A 19,846-nucleotide genomic window follows, 5' to 3' on the forward strand; every position below is an offset into this window, starting at 1 on the left:
ATTTGTACGTAAGATATTCGTTTCTATACATTTATCTGTTTCTGCATGTACTATTTTGATAACTACATTGCATGTCCCATGAGAAAATTAAATGGCTTGCAGAATGTGAACCTGAAATATTATTAGTTCAGCAATAAAGACGGTGATGAAGATTTGGAGTTCTAAACATGGCAAAAAGAGTCCAAGGTCTCCAAACACTTCGCAGCAGGTTTAAGGCCAGGTTTTTACTTCACGCCACGCAATGCATTCTCCAGAGGTGACATTTCGAGATTAAAGCTAAAATTTCTACTTTAACCACAAAATATACCTTTTCAACAAACCCTCAATTTTTCTCTGTGGCTCAAATACTCTACTGTACATTCTGATGCTGCTGTGAAGGTGCCAAAAAAAAAAAGATGGCAGAGAAGATGGTATGTAAAACCTTAAAATGTATCATGTCATTACGATAGGGGATATGTGACACTTGAATATAAAGGCACCATGAATTCAATTGTGTGTCAGCATTTTGCTTCACCACATCAAACCATTCATCAAATATCGCAGCAGGCACACCGATCCCAGAGGAGAAACCATAAACATTCTGACTTGCAGAGATGAGACCCACAAAGTTTCTTTAATGAATGAACAAATTTATTATAAAACTAGAATAAATAATAAAGATGCAAAATGAGCAAAAAAGAATATACCAGCAAGGCCATTCAAAGGTGAAGAATTCCAAAAACACAAGTTGACAGGGTGAACAGCAGCAGTCTGAGCACACAGCCATAGGGGCCACTAGTGCTCAGAAAGATGGAGTTGGTGATGTCAGTGTGGATTGACTGGGGTCTGTCAGTCAGAAAATTGTTAAGAGATGTGGTACAACATAACATGCTCAGCTTCTCTGCCAGCTTCTGAGAGATGATGGTGTTGAAGGCTGAACTAAACATCATTCATTCATAAGTGACACATTCATCCAAGTAGGACAGGTTCAGTAAAAGGGCATAGGACCTGGCATCAGTGGGATAATAGACAAACTGGAGCAGGTCTTGTGAGAATGGGAGACAAGTGTTAAAGTGCCTCATAATGATCTTTTTCACTGGAGTGAATGCAATAGTTCAATGTTCACTCTGGTAGCATTCAGTTGATTTCTTGGATACGATTACGACAATGGTAGCCTTGAAGCTATAATCACCTGATTTCAGAAAAGTTTTAGGAAAAGATGTCTGCCAGTTGTCTTGCACCTTCCCTGAGCACATAGCCAGGTATGTTGTTTGGTCTGACAGCTTTGTGTGGATTTTTTTCTCAAAAGAGTTCTCCTCTTGTCAGCTATGGACATACACTATACCTGATCATCAGGACAAGGAGTCTTCCTTTCAGATATCAAACACTTCATTAGAATGTGTTCAGTGTGTCATGGAGGAGCCATCACTGTCACAGGTATTTTAAGTGCTCTTCTAGTCAGTGATGGCCTGAATGCCCTGCCTGCTACATGTGTCTCTAGTGTCCTGAAAGTAGCCTAAAAAGATGGACAGAAACTAATTCTCCATGTAACACAAACATAAAATAAGTAAATGAAGACATGTGTAATGCAGATAAATCATAACAATCCCTTTATCTAAAGGCATCATCACTCATCAGTCTGAAGACATCCACCGTGTGTGGTTAGTATGAGTCATGACAGTCTTGGAGGCAATGGTGTCTCTCAGGCACTTCTTTAAGTAATAAGTGACAGATGATGAGAACTCCTTCAAGTCAGTGACATGTCCTTAAATGTTGACCTCCTTGAACGTATTCCAGTCTGCATGATCCAAACAGTTCTGCAGAGCTACAACAGTACCATTTAGCCATTTTATGATTTGAATCTGATGTCCTTTGGCTCATTTTTGCAGAAGGCTTTGTGCTAGCTTTAGTGTAACAGAGACATGGACTGCAGAGCCTAGGTGGGCCACAGTGGGCTGGGGTGTGGTAGCACCCTGAATATTTGTCTAAATGAGGTCTGGTTTGTTTTCTATCCTAATTATAAAGTTCACATTTTTGTAAAATAGAGTAAAAAGTTTTAAAGACGTTTAAGTCCCTTGAGTCTAATCCTGTAGCCCCTCGTTGGCCTCTCTGGTGTGCCATTTCTTGACCAGATTTGACAGTTTCAGTTGTTGTTTGTATGTGGCAACAAAGAGAATCATGGAGAGAACAGAGTGACCAGGGGAGCATAGGGGAAGTGTGATGGGCATCTTTGGTAGCCTTATTGTGATGGTCAGAATAATCACATCTCGAGTTGTCCATTTGTACATCTGTATATTGAAAAAAACCAAAGGAGGATTTGTAAGGCTGGTGGTTTTAGGACCTAATCACAACCGTGAGGGTCAGAGGCATACATGTACATTAAATATAGAAAAGATATATACAGTGCATTTGGAAAGTATTCATAGCACATCACTTTTTCCACATTTTGTTATGTTACAGCCTTATTCCAAAATGGATTCGATTAATTTTTTTCCTCAGAATTCTACACACAACACCCCATAATGACAACATGAAAAAGGTTTACTTGAGGATTTTGCAAATTTATTAAAAATAAAAAAACTGAGAAATCACATGTACATAAGTATTCACAGCCTTTGCGCAATACTTTGTCGATGCACCTTTGGCAGCAATTACAGCCTCAAGTCTTTTGAATATGATGCCACAAGCTTGGCACACCTATCCTTGGCCAGTTTTGCCCATTCCTCTTTGCAGCACCTCTCAAGCTCCATCAGGTTGGATGGGAAGCGTCAGTGCACAGCCATTTTAAGATCTCTCCAGAGATGTTCAATCGGATTCATGTCTGGGCTCTGGCTGGGCCACTCAAAGACATTCACAGAGTTGTCCTGAAGCCACTCCTTTGATATCTTGGCTGTGTGCTTAGGGTCGTTGTCCTGCTGAAAGATGAACCGTCGCCCAAGTCTGAGGTCAAGAGTGCTCTGGAGCAGGTTTTCATCCAGGATGTCTCTGTACATTGTTGCAGTCATCTTTCCCTTTATCCTGACTAGTCTCCCAGTTCCTGCCACTTAAAAACATCCCCACAGCATGATGCTGCCACCACCATGCTTCACTGTAGGGATGGTATTGGTTTGGTGATGAGCGGTGCCTGGTTTCCTCCAAATGTGATGCCTGGCATTCACACCAAAGAGTTCAATCTTTGTCTCATCAGACCAGAGAATTTTGTTTCTCATGGTCTTAGAGTCCTTCAGGTGCCTTTTGGCAAACTCCAGGCGGGCTGCCATGTGCCTTTTACTAAGGAGTGGCTTTCGTCTGGCCACTCTACCATACAAGCCTGATTGGTGGATTGCTGCAGAGATGGTTGTCCTTCGGGAAGGTTCTCCTCTCTCCACAGAGGACCTCTGGAGCTCTGACAGAATGACCATCGGGTTCTTGGTCACCTCCCTGACTAAGGCCCTTCTCCCCCGATCGCTCAGTTTAGATGGCCGGCCAGCTCTAGGAAGAGTTCTGGTGGTTTCAAACTTCTTCCACTTATGGATGATGGAGGCCACTGTGCTCATTGGTACCTTCAAAGCAGCAGACATTTTTCTGTAACCTTCCCCATATTTGTGTCTCGAGACAATCCTGTCTCGGAGGTCTACAGACAATTCCTTTGACTTCATGCTTGGTTTGTGCCAATTGTGGGACCTTATATAGACAGGTGTGTGCCTTTCCAAATCATGTCCAATCAACTGAATTTACCACACGTGGACTCCAATTAAGCTGCAGAAACATCTCAAGGATGATCAGGGGAAACAGGATGCACCTGAGCTCAATTTTGAGCTTCATGGCAAAGGCTGTGAATACTTATGTACATGTACTTTCTCAATTTTTTTATTTTTAATAAATTTGCAAAAATCTCAAGTAAACTTTTTTCACGTTGTCATTATGGGGTGTTGTGTGTAGAATTCTGAGGAAAAAAATGAATTTAATACATTTTGGAATAAGGCTGTAACATAACAAAATGTGGAAAAAGTGATGCGCTGTGAATACTTTCTGGATGCACTGTAGATGTAAAGATAGTTACATTTATATAGCACCTTTGTAGATACTTAAAGTACTTAGACAGTGAAGAGCCACTTCAGCCACAAAACCCAAACTCCCCCAATGTGTAGCATCCACCTGAATGATGCAATGGCAGCCATTCTTGTGCCAGTATTCTAGCCTCACATAAGCTATTAGGTAGTGAAAGGGTAAGAGAGATTGTAAGCCAGTTATAAATAAGGGTTGATTAGGAGGGCATAATGGATTAGAATGTGGTGGACAGTTTAGCCAGGACATTGGGAAACACACAACTCTATAAAAAGTGTGCCCAGGCATCTCATATGATCACAGAGAATCAGTACCTCGGATTTATGTCTCATCCAAAGGAGGGTTCCATTTTCACAGCACAGTGTCCTTGTCACTAAACCGAGCCATTGGGATCCGCACATGGACCACAGGATCCTGAATGGTCTCACCTCTAACAGCAGCAACTCAAGCCCTCCCTAGTTGATCTCCCATCCAAGTTCTGGCCAGGCCCGAACATTCTTAGTTACGGTTTGATTTCTTGTTCTGAAGTGCCGATGGTAGATACTATGTACTTTATTAATAAGAATGTCATTTGATAGCCTACACTTCTTTTGTGATGATATTTTCTTTTAAATATTCCACAAGAGACAGAAGTGTTCATTTAAAAACACAAGAGGCTGCTGCTTCACACACTGGAGTATCTCAGTAACCAACAACCATCCTTACCCCAACCCCAAAGTTACCTTTCTAGAATTTTTCAGTGTCTCTGGATGTATTATTTACATGATTTGTGGCAAATCATTGGTCACTTAGTCCACTGTCTGATTTCAGAGCACACCCTCTACTGATGTGTGGCTTACATCTTCTTTTAATGTCCATTTTAGAAACCTTCCCCTGTTGGCTAGCTGGTAATTTCTATGGCTGCTGTCCACATTTTCTCCCTTTTCTCTGTTTTTTGACTCGCACTCATCATCCATGTCCTAATCGTTAATCTCTTCTTTTCTTCTCTTTTTCTATCCTCTTCCTGGCCCTCCTTATCTTTGCTGTTTTACTCTTCTTGTTCCCATGCAGCTCCAGTTATCCACTGCTCTTTGTCCTTGGTCACTCAAGTAAGTTTTTCTACCCTCGCTCAAGATGCTTTTCAATTTTGGACTGTTTAAGTGGCTTTTAACATGCTTTAGTAAGGTAATCTGAGGCAGAACAGTTTGAAGGATGACAGTTACAATGGATTATGGAGACAAGGAGGAGATAAAAGGGAGAAAATGGTGGGATTGTAGGACAAAAAATAAAACAACAGATTGGTCAATGAAGACAACAAGAGGAAAATGAGAATGTATCACTGTAAGGAAGGGTCTCAGGGTTACAAAATTGTCTTTATGAATGTAATTATTAAAAAGAAATCTCTACCGCTGTCCTCTATATGTCTGCCTGTCTGTCCACATGTTTCAAGACAGTCTGTCTTGTTTAAACAGTTTGTATTGTGATTGTTAAGCAGTTCATCAAACACACACACACACTCTCTCTCTCGTTGTTCACTTACTTCATTTTCTCTAACTTGCAGTTTTCACTTCTCAGCCCCTCACACAGCTGAGCCACCCCTGAATCCTCCAGGTGTTTGTTGAAGCTCAGGTCCAGTTCAATCAGTCGTGTGTTTGGAGAAGAAAGAGCTGAGGAGAGAGCTGAGCAGCATGTGGAGCTGAGACCACATGAGGACAGGCTGTGGAGAAGAAGGGAGTTCAGCAGTGAGTACTTGAGCAGGGACAGATAGACAGCTTATGGTCTCATTAAGTGACATTACAACTAGCAGCAGAACGGGACTCTCTAGTGTGTCACTGAAAAGCAGACTGCTAGCATTTAAACTGAACCCCGGTTTGAACCCACCAACAATGCTGCCCCTAAAGGTGCTATATACCTTGGAGTGTATTTTATCAGTCATGCCATCTTGACTGATGAGTGGAAGTCAGCACTGACAGTGGACAGGAATGTTAAATTGCAGGACTGACTTTACTCTCAAATTATTATCCAGAAGGACTTGGCCACAGTTGGTGACAGTGGAGTGACAAACTCAGATTTGTGTCAATCATTCAGGACTCAAAGTGTGGACACAACTGAACTGATTTGCAGGAGGCCATTTACATATGCCTTCCTGTCCACATGTTCAGTGTAAGTAGGTGTAACCATCAGTCAGCCTTTATTTTATATAGTGCCCTTCACAAACGTACAATGCAAACAAGAGGACACATAAAAATAACAAGAATGAGTGACAAGGGAGAACTGATATAATTGGATAGGAGGTAACGAGACACATGGGGACATGACAGTCCAGTCCAGGAGGCACAGACAGAGGGTCACTAGCCAGGAATTGCTCAAAGTGACATTCCACTCTATCAAGTTGTCCTCCCTCAGTCCTGTCAGTCTTATTAGCTCAATGGACAAACTCTGCGCAGCCGGTTAATGACACAGGTTCAAGCTAACAGGCCTGTTGTGTCATAGCAAGTGTCTCCTCAGTGTCACAGTACACACCAGCGGCCACCTATATGGTGGACTGAAGAGTTTTGGTGATCAGTAGATAATCTGGACACTGAACAGGCCTGCGCTCTTCATGGTCACTGAAGTACAGTTAAGAAGTTTGGATTACAGACATCAAATTTCAAAACTTAAATATTTAATCAGCGTTTCTTAACCTTTAAGTATATGCGACCAGAGTTTTCATAACAGTTTTAATTGCGCTCCCCCCTAACATTTTTTTGAAATGTACATGCATATTTTATTATACCTACTTAACTTCTTTCGACATTTATCTAACTCTATACAGTAATCCCTCCTCGATCGCGTGGGTTATGCGTTCCAGACCCCCCGATAGGTGAAAATCCGGGAAGTAGAAACCATGTTTGTATGGTTATTTTTATATATTTTAAGCCCTTATAAACTCTCCCACACTGTTAACATTATTAGAGCCCTCTAGACATGAAATAACACCCTTTAGTCAAACGTTTAAACTGTGCTTCATTACAAGACAGAGATGGCAGTTCTTTCTCACAATTAAAAGAATGCAAACATATCTTATCTTCAAAGGAGCACCGTGAAGAGCAGAGAATGTCAGAGAGAGCGCTCGCTAAGAAAAGCAAACAATCAAAAAATCAATACGTGCTTTTAAGTATACAGAAGTACCGGCGGTAAAGCAGCATTTTGTAGAGGAGCGTCCTATCTTCTAGGCAAACAGCCCCTCTGTTCACACCCTCCGTCAGGCAGAGAGAATGAGAGACAGAGAGAAGCAAACAAAACAAGCGCCACGCGGGAAGCATATCTTATAGCATTGAGGAGTTTTAGTTAATATATAATACATGCTCTGATTGGGTAGCTTCTAAGCCATCCGCCAATAGCGTCCCTTGTATGAAATCAACTGGGAAATCAAACTGAGGAAGCATGTAACCTAAATTAAAAGACCCATTGACCGCAGAAAGCGGCGAACCAGCGAAAAATCCGTGATATATATTTAAATATGTTTACATTTAAAATCCGCGATAGAGTGAAGCCGCGAAAGTCGAAGCGCGATATAGCGAGGGATTACTGTATTTATTGTTCTAGTATCAGAACGTAGTTTAAGTTAATTTGTTTTGGTTTCAACAGATGTTTTATTCATATTTTTGATTCTTGTTTTCTTTTTCTCACATCTTCGCGCCCCCCTTTTTGTTACTTCACTCCCCCCTAGGGGGACCCGCCCCGCAGGTTGAGAACCACTGTATTTAATAATTAGATGAGGAAAGAATAAGAAAAGAGAAAAATCAAAATCAAGTGATGAATAGAAATGCTTTTAGCTGTCTCTGTGACAAAGTGGAGAAATAGAAATGGTTTACAATTCGGAATTTGTGTACCAATATTGAAGAAGACATTCTGAATATTACTAAGGATAGAGGCAAAGCAATAAGGTTTTATATAACATCTTTTAATCCAAGGTACTTCAGTAGTCCAGCTCTTTCCCTGTATTTTTAGTTTGAACACAGAGGGTGAAGTGACTCACTCAGGATTACACAGCTTTTAAGAGGCCAAATTTGATCCCTTATACATGTAGATGGTTTGGAGAAAAGTTCTTTGAGATAAATTTAAGGAGGGCTGAATGTGTTAAACTGATACACGACAATCAAATGTACAACAGGAACAGGGCAGACTATAACTCAGTGCCACATGAATATACTAATGTAATAACTGTTCTAAATGATGTAAGACATAGTTCCCTAATGGGTAAGAACTCTTTGGATGATTTTCTAAGTGTTACTCAAGGTACACTGCAACATCTCAAATTCACTTGTTTTCCCCTTTGGAACAATTTGGGCAAAACTGAAGTTGAGTGTTATGCAATGTTCCTTAACTTCAGTGTGTTGAAACCACTTGTATCACATGTGAAATGAAGGTTCCTTAGAGCATTTACTGTGTAGATCATGATTAACCAGCCGTAACACTTATCATTTGTTGTGCTTTTCAGCTCTTCAAATGCGCTATTGTGAATTCAAGTTACATTCAACTATAACTCAGTGCCACATGAATATACTGATGTAAAAACAGTTCTAAATTATGTAAAACATCGTTCCCTAATGGGTATGAACTGTTGGGGGCAGTGGCACAGCTGTTAGACACTGCCACACTCATCAGGGACACGGGTGCAAATTCGAAATACAAGAGAACTTTCTGGTATTGATTCTGATTGCATTTCTTTATTTCGCCTTTCATTTTAATAATTTTATGCTGTAAAGACTTTACAGGTGTTGACTGACTTCACATTTTTAAGGTTAGTAAAGATGGACCTGTTGATAAAAGCTAGTAAAATTTGACAAAATGAGGCTGAAGTACAAGTGACAAGGTCTACAAACCTAATTTTATTAGACAAAACCTGAAGTGCTGCAGATCCTACAGAAAGGAGGTCCAACTGAGCTGGATTTGTGTGTTTGAGTAACAGTTTTAATCTTCTTAATGAGAATGAGTCAAAAACAAGATCCACCAACAAGTCAATGCTACATTTCCTTTCTTTGTCAGGCAGCAGACCACAGGAATCAGGGAGCTTTCACATTGGCATAAAGCAATGAACTAGATTTACTCTCATTACTATACTTGCATTTTTAAATGTGAACACAGAGCACTACTCCTTACAAAGTAAATTATTTAATTACATTTCTGCTTTGCTAAATTTGCAATTAGGTCATTTGAAAGTACAATTGATTGGCTGTGTTCACAATTCCAAGTTTAGAGAGGCTACTTAAATAAAATTACATGTACAGATTTTGGGGGCCACAGGTCAGGGTTGTGGAGCAGGATGTGTTTTAGTAAATGACACAACGACGCAAGTCTGTCTGACTCTGTAACTGGTGTAACTGTCCAGTGTATTGGGCGAGGACTGTGTATGCTGTGGAAGTTCATATCTTTATTTTCGTCTGTTGCAACTTTATGTCTCTGTTGCACATGGAGATGTCAGTGCAATGGAAGACAGCATCATCATCTCTTCCAGCTCCTGGGAGAAACATGTAAGCCACATTTTGGATGTGCTCACCTCTATTTACAAAATAGGCTTCTGGATCACTTTGGTTAAATGTTATTTTGGACTGACCAATGGCAATTAATTAGGCCATGTGGAGGTGAGTGGCAAAATGTTCTAAGGTGGCAACTAATGAAAGTAGACCCTGGCTTCAAATAAAAAGATAAGTTCAATCCTTCCTCATTTTTTTGGGTTACTACTGACACTTCATGCCCAGATTTTTCAAGAGAGCTATGTTTTTAGCAAGGTTAACTTAGAAATGAGCTCACAATATTGTGATATGCAATCCCGGTGCTAAAAGAGCTTTCTGTCGCCTTAAGGAGACCCTAATGTCTTTATTACATCTAACTTTTTTCTTCCCTTTTTTCCCCCAAGACTGATACATCTGACACTGGTCTAAGGAAGATACTTATTCAGACTATCGATGGTGCTGAATATCCTGTCATGTACCTAAGCCAGAAACTGATGGGCAGTGAAACAACTAAAGTATCACTTCTCTGAGTGGAAATTTACTTTGGTACTTTGGTGATCACATTCCGCTCCAATGGCTTGTCACTCAAAAGGAGTCTAATCCTTGAGTCATACATTTAAGGTTCTACACCACTGGGTTTTTTCATGTCAACTCCTATGCTCTCTCATGTGTCCACAACTTCATAGCTAAGTATGCCCTTCAGACGGTGCGCAAGTTAGATGGGTGCATGCCAAGCACATACAGTAAGCATAAGGGATGTGTAGCTGTGACTTTTCTAGATTCCCAAAATCAAGCAGCTACTGAGTTGGCAATGTAGGATTCAGCATGAGTAAAAACCATAACTAAAGAAATTTCTCAGTCCAATAAAGTTTGTTTTAAAGAGATTTAGTGAAAAGTAAAAAGGGAACAAATCACAAAAAATCTGAAAAGTTATTACGCACACAGACAAAAGGAGAAACAAAGTTTCTTCTCTGTTTCATTACAATCTTAGCTGTCTCTGGTTAAATTTCAGTTTTTCACTTTCGATACTTAAAATTTGTTACTTTTTTATTGCATACTTACACAGGCTTCATTTTAGCATGCTAGTATGATCAGTATGCTCAGTATGTTCACTACACTCGGTTCGGTTTAAAACTGTTTGCCCTCCATGCCTTACCAACTGCAAGGCAGATAACAAATTGAACTTGTCTATAGTCAGAATGACAAAAAATAATTAGATTATTACAGTTATGATTTAGCTTGTAGGGTTTATCATTAGTGCTGTTAAAGTGTGTCAACGTAATCAATGTAGTCGATTATTTAAATAAATCTGTTAGTGCGGCATACATTGATACATCATGTTTTTACCATCTTTCAAGAGATCAACTTTCTTGTAAAAGTGGGAGAAGTTCAGGCAAAAGCCAAATAATACTGTGGTCAGTACACTCTGTAAATGTGAAATGGTGTATCATAATAGCACAACAGCTATGCTGGAGTATCTAAGACGGAAGCTTTAGGTGCAGTACAGAGTTTTCGATGAAGACGCCACTAAGATGGTGCTGCAAGTTTTGGATAATTCTGTTCGATGCATTCTACAGTCATTTACATTTCCTGAGTGCTGAACTTCATAAAGGACCGATCAGCCTAGCAACAATGCAATAGTAGGCTAGCGCTGAGTAACAAAGCTTTTCGTTTTTTTTCAGAGGAAGCTTTTAATTATTAATAATAATAATAAAAAGAGAGACATCACTTCTGCATCTAGTTCCGCAGAACCATCCACTTCATGCTTACCAAATAAATAACAGTCATGTTCTTGTTATCTCTCAGTTCTCTTTTGTTAATCTTTATTCATTTATTTTTTTTTTTTTGCCTAAACTTTGGCAGGTACACAGGGTGGAAACCCCAAATCTTTATACTTGTTGTCTCTCTATTTTACAGTACCATAATTGGCAGCATTCTAGTTTGCGATGACAGAAGAACAGGATCTGAACTCTTTTCTTACTAACATGGCCACTGAGCTACGGAGGCTCAAAGTTTAGCTGGGAGAAACCTGGACACAACTTGAGGAGGAAGAGGTGCAGGCTCAAACGTAGGTCACCATCCAGCAAGATTGGTAGTGGGCTCCATCCAAGGTACTGTTACAGCTTTAAGAGAATGATGACATTAAACCCTGTTTTATAGTTTTTGAACGCACTGCTCCCCACCGGGAGCATGTGGCATGGTCAAAATACTGGACTTGTCCCTGAATAGCGAGTAAATTTTTTATGACCCTATGGAGGAAGCTGCTGCTAACTATAATACCCTGAAGGCTGATATCCTCAAACTTTGTGACATTTCCGCTGACCAACAGGCAAAGTTACGTAGGGACTGGAAATTCAGCTGTAGTGGCCATCTCGTCCCTAGGGTTAAGAAATTTTGGGCATGGCTGGACAGTGGCTTAGGCCAGACATCAACGGCTCTAAACAGGTCATGGAACAAGTTGCCTGAGATCTATTATTGAGTGCCCCAACCCAAATTCCTTTCCGAGCTAATCCGCCAACGTATAAATAATGGACGCCTTGATTGAGACTCTGGAGAGACACTGCGCGGCCGCCCAAATTAAGCAAGAAGAACGGTCCGCTTGTCAAGCCTGTATGGGATGTGTCGTCCACAATGAGCCCAGCCACCATGACTCAGCCAGAATCCCTGCTCAGTGAGGTCGCCCCAGATCCTCTATGTTCTTTACCTCTCCAATTTAGGCAAACTCTGGACTCCTTTATGGGGGATATGAAGCACACTCGTTACTGCGAATGTGAAGCACAAATATCATTTCAATATAAAGACATTTTCCTGCAGGTGTGTGTTTGCATATAGAGCGTAGCGGGCTAGTTGATTATTTGGTTAAACAACTTAGACTTAGAATTAGACTCTACATCTCTACAATATATAAAATCATTTTACAATCCCCTCCCTTCAAAGATCCAAGAGGACACTGGGAAAAAGATCTCTCAATTAATATATCAGAAAAGGAGTGGAAAGTAGCAATGCAGAGAATTCACTCGAGCTCCATATGCGCAAAGCATACAATTATACAACTCAAAATTATATATCGAGCACATCTGTCTCGACTAAAACTCTCCAAAATATTTCCAGGGCATGATCCAACCTGCGAACGTTGCAACCAAGTCCCAGCCTCACTGGGTCACATGTTCTGGGCCTGCACCAAATTAACATTATTCTGGACAAACATTTTTAATTACCTTTCAGACAGCCCTTGGACTCACAGTCCCTCCTAACCCATTAACAGCTGTGTTTTGTTCTTCCAGATGGGTTTAAAGCGGAGAAGGACAAACAAATTGTGATTGCATTCACTACACTCTTGGCACGCAGACTCATTCTGATAAACTGGAAGAACCCAAACTCCACTCTTTTAAGTCAGTGGGAAACCGATGTGTTATATTATTTAAAATTGGAAAAAATCAAATACTCAGTTAGAGGATCCGTACAGACTTTTTTCAAAACATGGCAGGATCTAATCAGTAATATTTTAAAATAAGTTCATAAAGCAATGAGAATTAATTAATTTAGGTATGTTTACAAGCCTTAAATTTGACGCCGTTTGGCTTGCTCTCTCTCTCAGGGGTGGAGATCGATCTGTTCTTAACTCAATTTTTCTTTTTGTAAAAACTTGATTGCTTTGTATGGATTGTAATAAAATTAATTAAAATAATAAAAAAAAAAAAACACAACTTAATCATCAACTGAGTAAGCAAGGGTATAGTTTCAGCTTGCTGAAGCCATGGAAGGATAGGGAACCTGACCCTTACTCCCGCTGGCCCCGCTGCCTTTTCGCTCATAACCTAAGCCTTAACTTCAACTCCATTTTGATGCCCTCTCAGAAACAGGAGCTGGAATCAATGATCCTGTCCATCCCAGAGGTGGTTAGCGAGAAACCTGGGTGGAGCTCCTTGATTGCATTTAACCAATCTAGAGCTATCATCAGGGATCACCCCATCAGCTCCGGGAGACAAAAGGGCAGAGGTGGATCTTGAAATTAAATAACTACTAGACCTACGTCTGATTAAAGAAACTCATAGTCCCTGGTCCAGTCCTGTCATGTTGGTTCCTAAGCTTGATGAGTCATGAAGGGTTTGCAATGACTTCTGTCAGCTTAATTAAGTCTCCCAATTCAATGCTTATCCTATTCCTCATGTGAATGACCTCCTCAAGCAGCTAAGTAAAACGGCATTGTCAAGTTCCTTTGACGAACTCTGCAAAGGTCAAGACCATGTTTAGCATCCTTAGTGGACACTGGTAATATCATCTTCTTCCATTTGGGTTGCACAGGGCACCAGCCACCTTCCAGCATTTGGTGGATAAAATGCTACATCCTCACAACTCCTTTAGTGCCATCCATCTGGAGGATGTTATCATCTATTCCAACACATGGAAGAAAGTCCTAGAGCAGGTCTAAGCTGTGCTGTGCTGCACACCATCAGAAGAACCCACCTCCTAGAGACATTACTTCCATCTTCTGGTACCGTAGAGCCCTCCTCTTCCTGCCTACCAAATATATAACAGCCATGTTTTTGCCATTTCACAGTTCTGGTTTGGACTCAAGTCTATTTCACTTTCACTATCTGATTATATATTGATGATATTGCATTATGTCTGTCCTTGTGAACTGTTATATTTTGCCTATAGTACTCTTAGGAAACATGTAAATTAAAGCTTGTTGATCCTGCTGCTCCTTCTCCATAAGGTTCAGAATTGATTAGAGAACCAGTGTAATCTATTGAAGCAGAATCCTGACTCCAAGGGTCTGTTTATAAGTAACTAGCAAGGACATGAGAAATTAAACTTATCATGCACTTCTGTCATTAAAAGTCTATTTAAGAAGTGTAAGCAACATTTCTAAGTTAGGCTTCTCTGTCCATAAACTGAGTGGCCCCAATTATGTGTCAACAAAGGTGTTTTTCATCCTGGATTGGCTTTACAGTATAACAGTATAACTTTGATAGTATTGTTGGTGTGAAACAGTCAGAGCAATAAAGTGTCAAAAAATAAAATTCAACAAACACACACACACACACACACACACAAATGCTTGTTGTTGACTCACCTCAGTTTTTCCACTTTGCAGTTTTCACTCATCAGCCCCTCACACAGTTGAACCACTCCTGAATCCTCCATGTTGTTTTTGCTCAGCTCCAGGTCAGTCAGTCTTGAGTGTGTAGAAGAAAGAGCTGAGGAGAGAGCTGAACAACATTTGGAGGTGAGGCGGCAACCAGACAGCCTGTGGAGATAAAGAGAGAGAAGTGAGAGCATAAAGATGGGAGCAGACAGATAGACATACAGAAGGACATATAGACAGTCAGACAGATTGAAAGCCTGAGGTCACAATAAGTGAGAATCAGAGCTGGTCTCTCATGTGTGTCACTCAACAGCAGACTGCTAGCATTTGCTCAAACCCAATTTGAACCCAACATCAATGCTGTCCTTAAACGTGTTATACACATGAATGTGTCTTCTGTCTACCATGTCCTTCAGACTGATGAGAGGAAGCTGGCATGCCCACTATACAGGAATGTCACATAACAGCAATGATCTTGTCCTCCACATGAGCACCCAAATTTACTTGTCACTGTTGGTGACAGTGGGGTGATAAACTCGCCCTCTTAGAAATGTTGGTCTATCTAGATGTGTAGTGTAAGAATAACAATCAGTGAGTCTTTGTTTTATATAGAGCCTTTATCCTTGTCTTTAGAGCCCTCTGTGTTTGACAATTTAGACCAAATGTTAACCTGCCTTTTCTAAAGTATAATTCTAGAAAAAATAGTTTGTAAGCAGCAAAATGATTCCTTGAATAAAGATTCTATTCTTGAAATCATAGCACAGAAACTGGGCCAATTAAAGTTTTAAAGTAAAGTAGATGCCGTTTATCTTTCTTGTTCTCTTACACTTGAGTGCAGAATTTGACACCATAGACCATAGTATTCCTATAAATCACCTTAGACAACGGGTTGGCCTCTCCATCAGCATCTTAATTTGGTTTCAGTCTTACTTAACGGGTAGAAAATTCTTTGTTAGTTGTGGTGATTGTACTTCAGAAACCCATGATATTGTATGTGGTGTACCACAAGGATCTATCCTGGGTCTGCTGCTCTTATCAATCTACATCTCAAAACACAAGGTGAGCTACCACAGCTATGCAGGTGACACACAACTTTATTTATGTGGAGAGCTTGATGACCCTGACATTCTTGGCTCTCTGATCCAATGTCAGTCAGTTAGTCATTGTCCAACCCACTATATCCTAACACAGGTCTCCTGGAGCCAATCCAAGCCAGCACAAGGTGCAAGGGAGGAACAAACCTCTGGGCAGGGCACCAGCCCACCACAGGGCACACACACACACACACCAAGCACACACTAGGGACAATTTAAGATCGCCAATGCACCTAACCTGCAGTCTTTGAACTGTGGAAGGAAACCCACACAGACACAGGGTGAACATGCAAACTCCACGCAGGGAGGACCCGGGAAGCGAACCCAGGTCACCTTACTGTGAGGCGGCAGCGCTACCCACTGCACTACCGTGCCACCCTGATCCAATGTCTTATCAATATTTCTGATTTAATGAATAATCATTTTTTTAAAGTAAATAAAGAAAAAACAGAAGTCTTAGTGATTGACAAACATGGAAATAGTGAGAGTAACAGAAATAAACTTGATCCATTAGGCTTAAAAGTCAAGGTGGAGGTAAAGAATTTAAGGGTAATTATTGACTCTGACCTAAATTTTAAATCTCATATTAATCAGATTACTAGGATAGCTTTTTTCACTTAAGGAATACAGAAAATGTCATACCTGTTATAACTTTACATAATGCAGCAAAATTAGTTCACACTTTTGTTTTCAGTCAACTAGATTACAATAATACACTCCAAACAGGACTACCTTAGAAAGACATCAATCGGTTGCGACAAGTGCAGAATGCAGCTGCCAGAATCTTAACTAGGAAAAGAAAATCTGAGCACATCTCTCCAGTTTTAGAATTTTTACATTAGTTATTCATGTCGATCAGAATTGACTTTAAAATACTATTAATGGTTTATAAAGCCTTAAATTATCTTGCCCCCTTCCTATAATTTGAAATGTCTGTTCCTCTACACTCCAAGTTGTAACCTCAGATCTTCTAATGCTGGTCTGCTTATAATTCCAAGAGCCAAACTTAAAATAATTGGTGAGGCTGCCTTTTGTTGTAATGCACCTAAAATCTGGAATATTTTACTGATAGAAATTCGCCAGTGTAATAGTGTTGGTCACTGCTAAAAACCCTTTATTTTAACATGACTTTTTCATAGCTACATTTTAGTTGTACTCCTAATAAACTATATGGGCACTGGATTATCGTAATCTCTTTAGGAATTTGCAATCTTTATTAATCTCTGCTTTTCTGTGATGTCTTGTCTGGTTCTTCTGTGGTGGGGATCTGCACCACACCACCTGATCAAGGCACCATGCAGTCTCCTGTAATAATGGAATGAAGGCAGGAATCAGAGCTGTCAACGAGACCAGCTTCATCAAATACTATCGTGTGAAGCATAAAAACAAAGAGGAATGAATTAAAAATATTTATGTTAGGTAGAATGGGTGCTGTGTATTCTTTTGGCCTTGGAAGTCCTGCAGATTTTTTTTTCTTTACCAGCGTAGTTTTTTCTTTTCTGTCCTTCTAACAATGATTAAGCACCCTACATTAACCGAGCCACCTGACCTCACTGCAGTAAATGACACAGGAATAACTTGCCTCAATTTCATCCAGAAAATACTGAAACTGTCTGTGATTAAGTGCTTGTGATCAGATGAAGTTTACAGCTGATAGTGTAATATTCATTACGTCTTCAAAGCCAAGAACCTGATGAATGCTGCAATGCAAACTGACTGGCTTTTCTTTGTCCAGGGATTCAACATGCCAGTTTCCAGTCATGTTTTTTGTCTCCTTCTGTCGTAACATATTTGAGATTTTCTCACTTTAAATTAAGCTGTCGATAGTTTTGCTCAAACATAGAAGTCACTGAATAATAAACAAAGTTTTCGATGATGCATTTTAATTGCTGGAAAAGATTCCTCCCTAAATCCTCTGCTGTTCTTGTTACACTTTGGGCCCGTAAACTAAAACTCTGAAAGACATTGCGTTTCTCAGGACATATTTCATCCACCAACTTTTGCACACACTGTTTGACAAATTTGCCATCTGTGAACGGTTTCCCGGATGCCGCAAAAAGTTGTGATATTCATGGCTGATATGTTTTATTCTAATTTCCTTTGGAAAAGATGCTACTGTCTTGTCAGTGGCTTCTTCAACTGCTGTAACTTTTGATCTCCCATGTATTCAGAAAACTTGCCCTGATGTTTGCTCTGGCCATGCCACCTGACATGATATTCTTTAATTACTCTTGAGATATAAAACAAATCTGCGGTGGGTTGGCACCCTGCCCGGGATTGGTTCCTGCCTTGTGCCCTGTGTTGGCTGGGATTGGCTCCAGCAGACCCCCGTGACCCTGTGTTCAGATTCAGCAGGTTGGAAAATGGATGGATGGATATAAAACAAATGACTTTGTCTTTCCATGGTGAACAGGAGTAATCTTCTGAACATTTATTATTAAACTTTCAACACTCTGCATCAAGTTTCCATTTCATAGACAAGACTGCTGTTTGTTGTTATCAGTTGAACTTTCAGTAATGAAATAACTTATTTTAAATCCCTAATGAACTTCATCTCAGTTACCCAAGAAAGACCTGTTTATTTCAACCAGAAGTACACATACTTAAAAGTGTCTACAAACATAAAAATAGCACCACTGAATTCAAGCAGTAGAAATACGTTGTCACACATGTGTGCATGGGAGGCAGCTAAAGGGCTTGAGTAAGAGAAGTTCCGAGTCATACCGGGATGTGGCAGAGAGCACTGACTCTTTTTCTCCTTGGCCTGCAGACCATTCATGAGAGATTCCACCTGGCCCTCTTGAAGTTACTTCCGAGTCTGAGCCTATGGAAGAAGACCTTGCTGGCTCCAGCCCCTGTGATGTCACATTCAGGCTCGAGCCTATGTCTGAAGACCCTTATGAGCCCGACCCCTTTGACCTCACTTCCTGTCTTCCCTTTTAAAAGCCTCCACCTTTTCCCCATTCCCTCAGTTCTGCTTTGGACTCGGTTTTGTGCACATCAGTGCTATCATTTACTTGCAATTTGCAGCCAGGAAACCAAATATACGGCTGGCTGCCCCAAACCTTGCTAGTTTGTCACAATGTATTCTTAAAAGCATCAGTAAAGTATCAAAAAACACCACAGTGTGAGGTCCAGAAAGAAAAGATAAATTTATACACAAACATTTTTATTTCAAACTAAATAAAGGAAATGAACATGATTTATTTAAACCTAAATATTAATTATGACTTTTACAGGCTGTCCTGGGCTAATCTAAAATGTTCCAAGGTTCGGATTTGGCCCTTGGACCACAGTTTGCTGATACCTGCTTGAGATGGACCCTAAAATGTTAACTGTTGTTAAACATTTGTTCAGATTTAAAGACTAAATAGGACTGAATGTCTTAAACACAGATAATCAAATGTATGACATGATTAGGGCAGTGGCACAGTGGCTAGACACTGCCTCAAACATCAGGGACCTGGGTGTAAATCTGAACACACAACTGAATTGTCAGCTATCGGTTCGGTTTTGCCCATAATTTCAATTTTTATATTCTAAAGACATTAAAGGATTTGAGTGACTTCACATTTGTTAAAGCAAGTAAAGAAGGATGTGGTAAAAGTAAATGTCTAAAGTAAAATGTGTATAAATAAAAGTAACATCAAATGTCATTGGACAAAAAGAAGTGCCACAGATCTACAACAAAGACGACACACTGAGCTGTGCTTGTCTACTCAACTTACAACTGAAACCTTTTTAATGACCAACGAGAAGACGAGACAAAGATGAGATCAGCCGACAAGTCAGTACTGCATTTAAGGCCTTCTTCAAGTTGTGGACCACAGGACTCAGGGGGTGTCAGACTTTTCACTCCTTCACAGTGCTTTGAAGTAACAAATAACATTTACTTTCGTTACTGTGCTTGAGGAGATTATGAAAAGAACTGTACTTTAAAATGATTTTTAAATGCTAATACTTTACAAGTCTTTATATAGTATATTGTTTAGTAACAATTGTACATTCTGAAAATTAATGGCAGGACATTTTAAAGTACAACTGTTTGATTATGTTGACGATTTGGATTTCAGAGAGGCCACTTAAATAAAACTGGACGTGCAGATTTTTGAGGCCGCAGGTCAGGGTCTTGGAGCAGGAAGTGTTTTAGTAAATGA

General features: G+C 40.1%; 1 protein-coding gene across 1 annotated transcript in view; it reads right to left on the reverse strand.

Annotated features, from left to right (window-relative positions):
* The window catches only part of LOC120534501 (ribonuclease inhibitor-like), a 40,635-nt gene that overhangs the window by 13,227 nt on the left and 7,562 nt on the right, over positions 1-19,846 (reverse strand). The window contains exons 4-5 of the mRNA XM_039762104.1: positions 14,584-14,757; positions 5,546-5,722 (exon numbers count right to left, since the gene is read on the reverse strand). Coding sequence (XP_039618038.1) covers positions 5,546-5,722; positions 14,584-14,757 — 351 coding nt within the window. The remainder of the gene's footprint in view (positions 1-5,545; positions 5,723-14,583; positions 14,758-19,846) is intronic.

This window comes from Polypterus senegalus, chromosome 8 (assembly GCF_016835505.1).
Source record: "Polypterus senegalus isolate Bchr_013 chromosome 8, ASM1683550v1, whole genome shotgun sequence".
Classification (NCBI taxonomy): Eukaryota; Metazoa; Chordata; class Cladistia; order Polypteriformes; family Polypteridae; genus Polypterus; species Polypterus senegalus.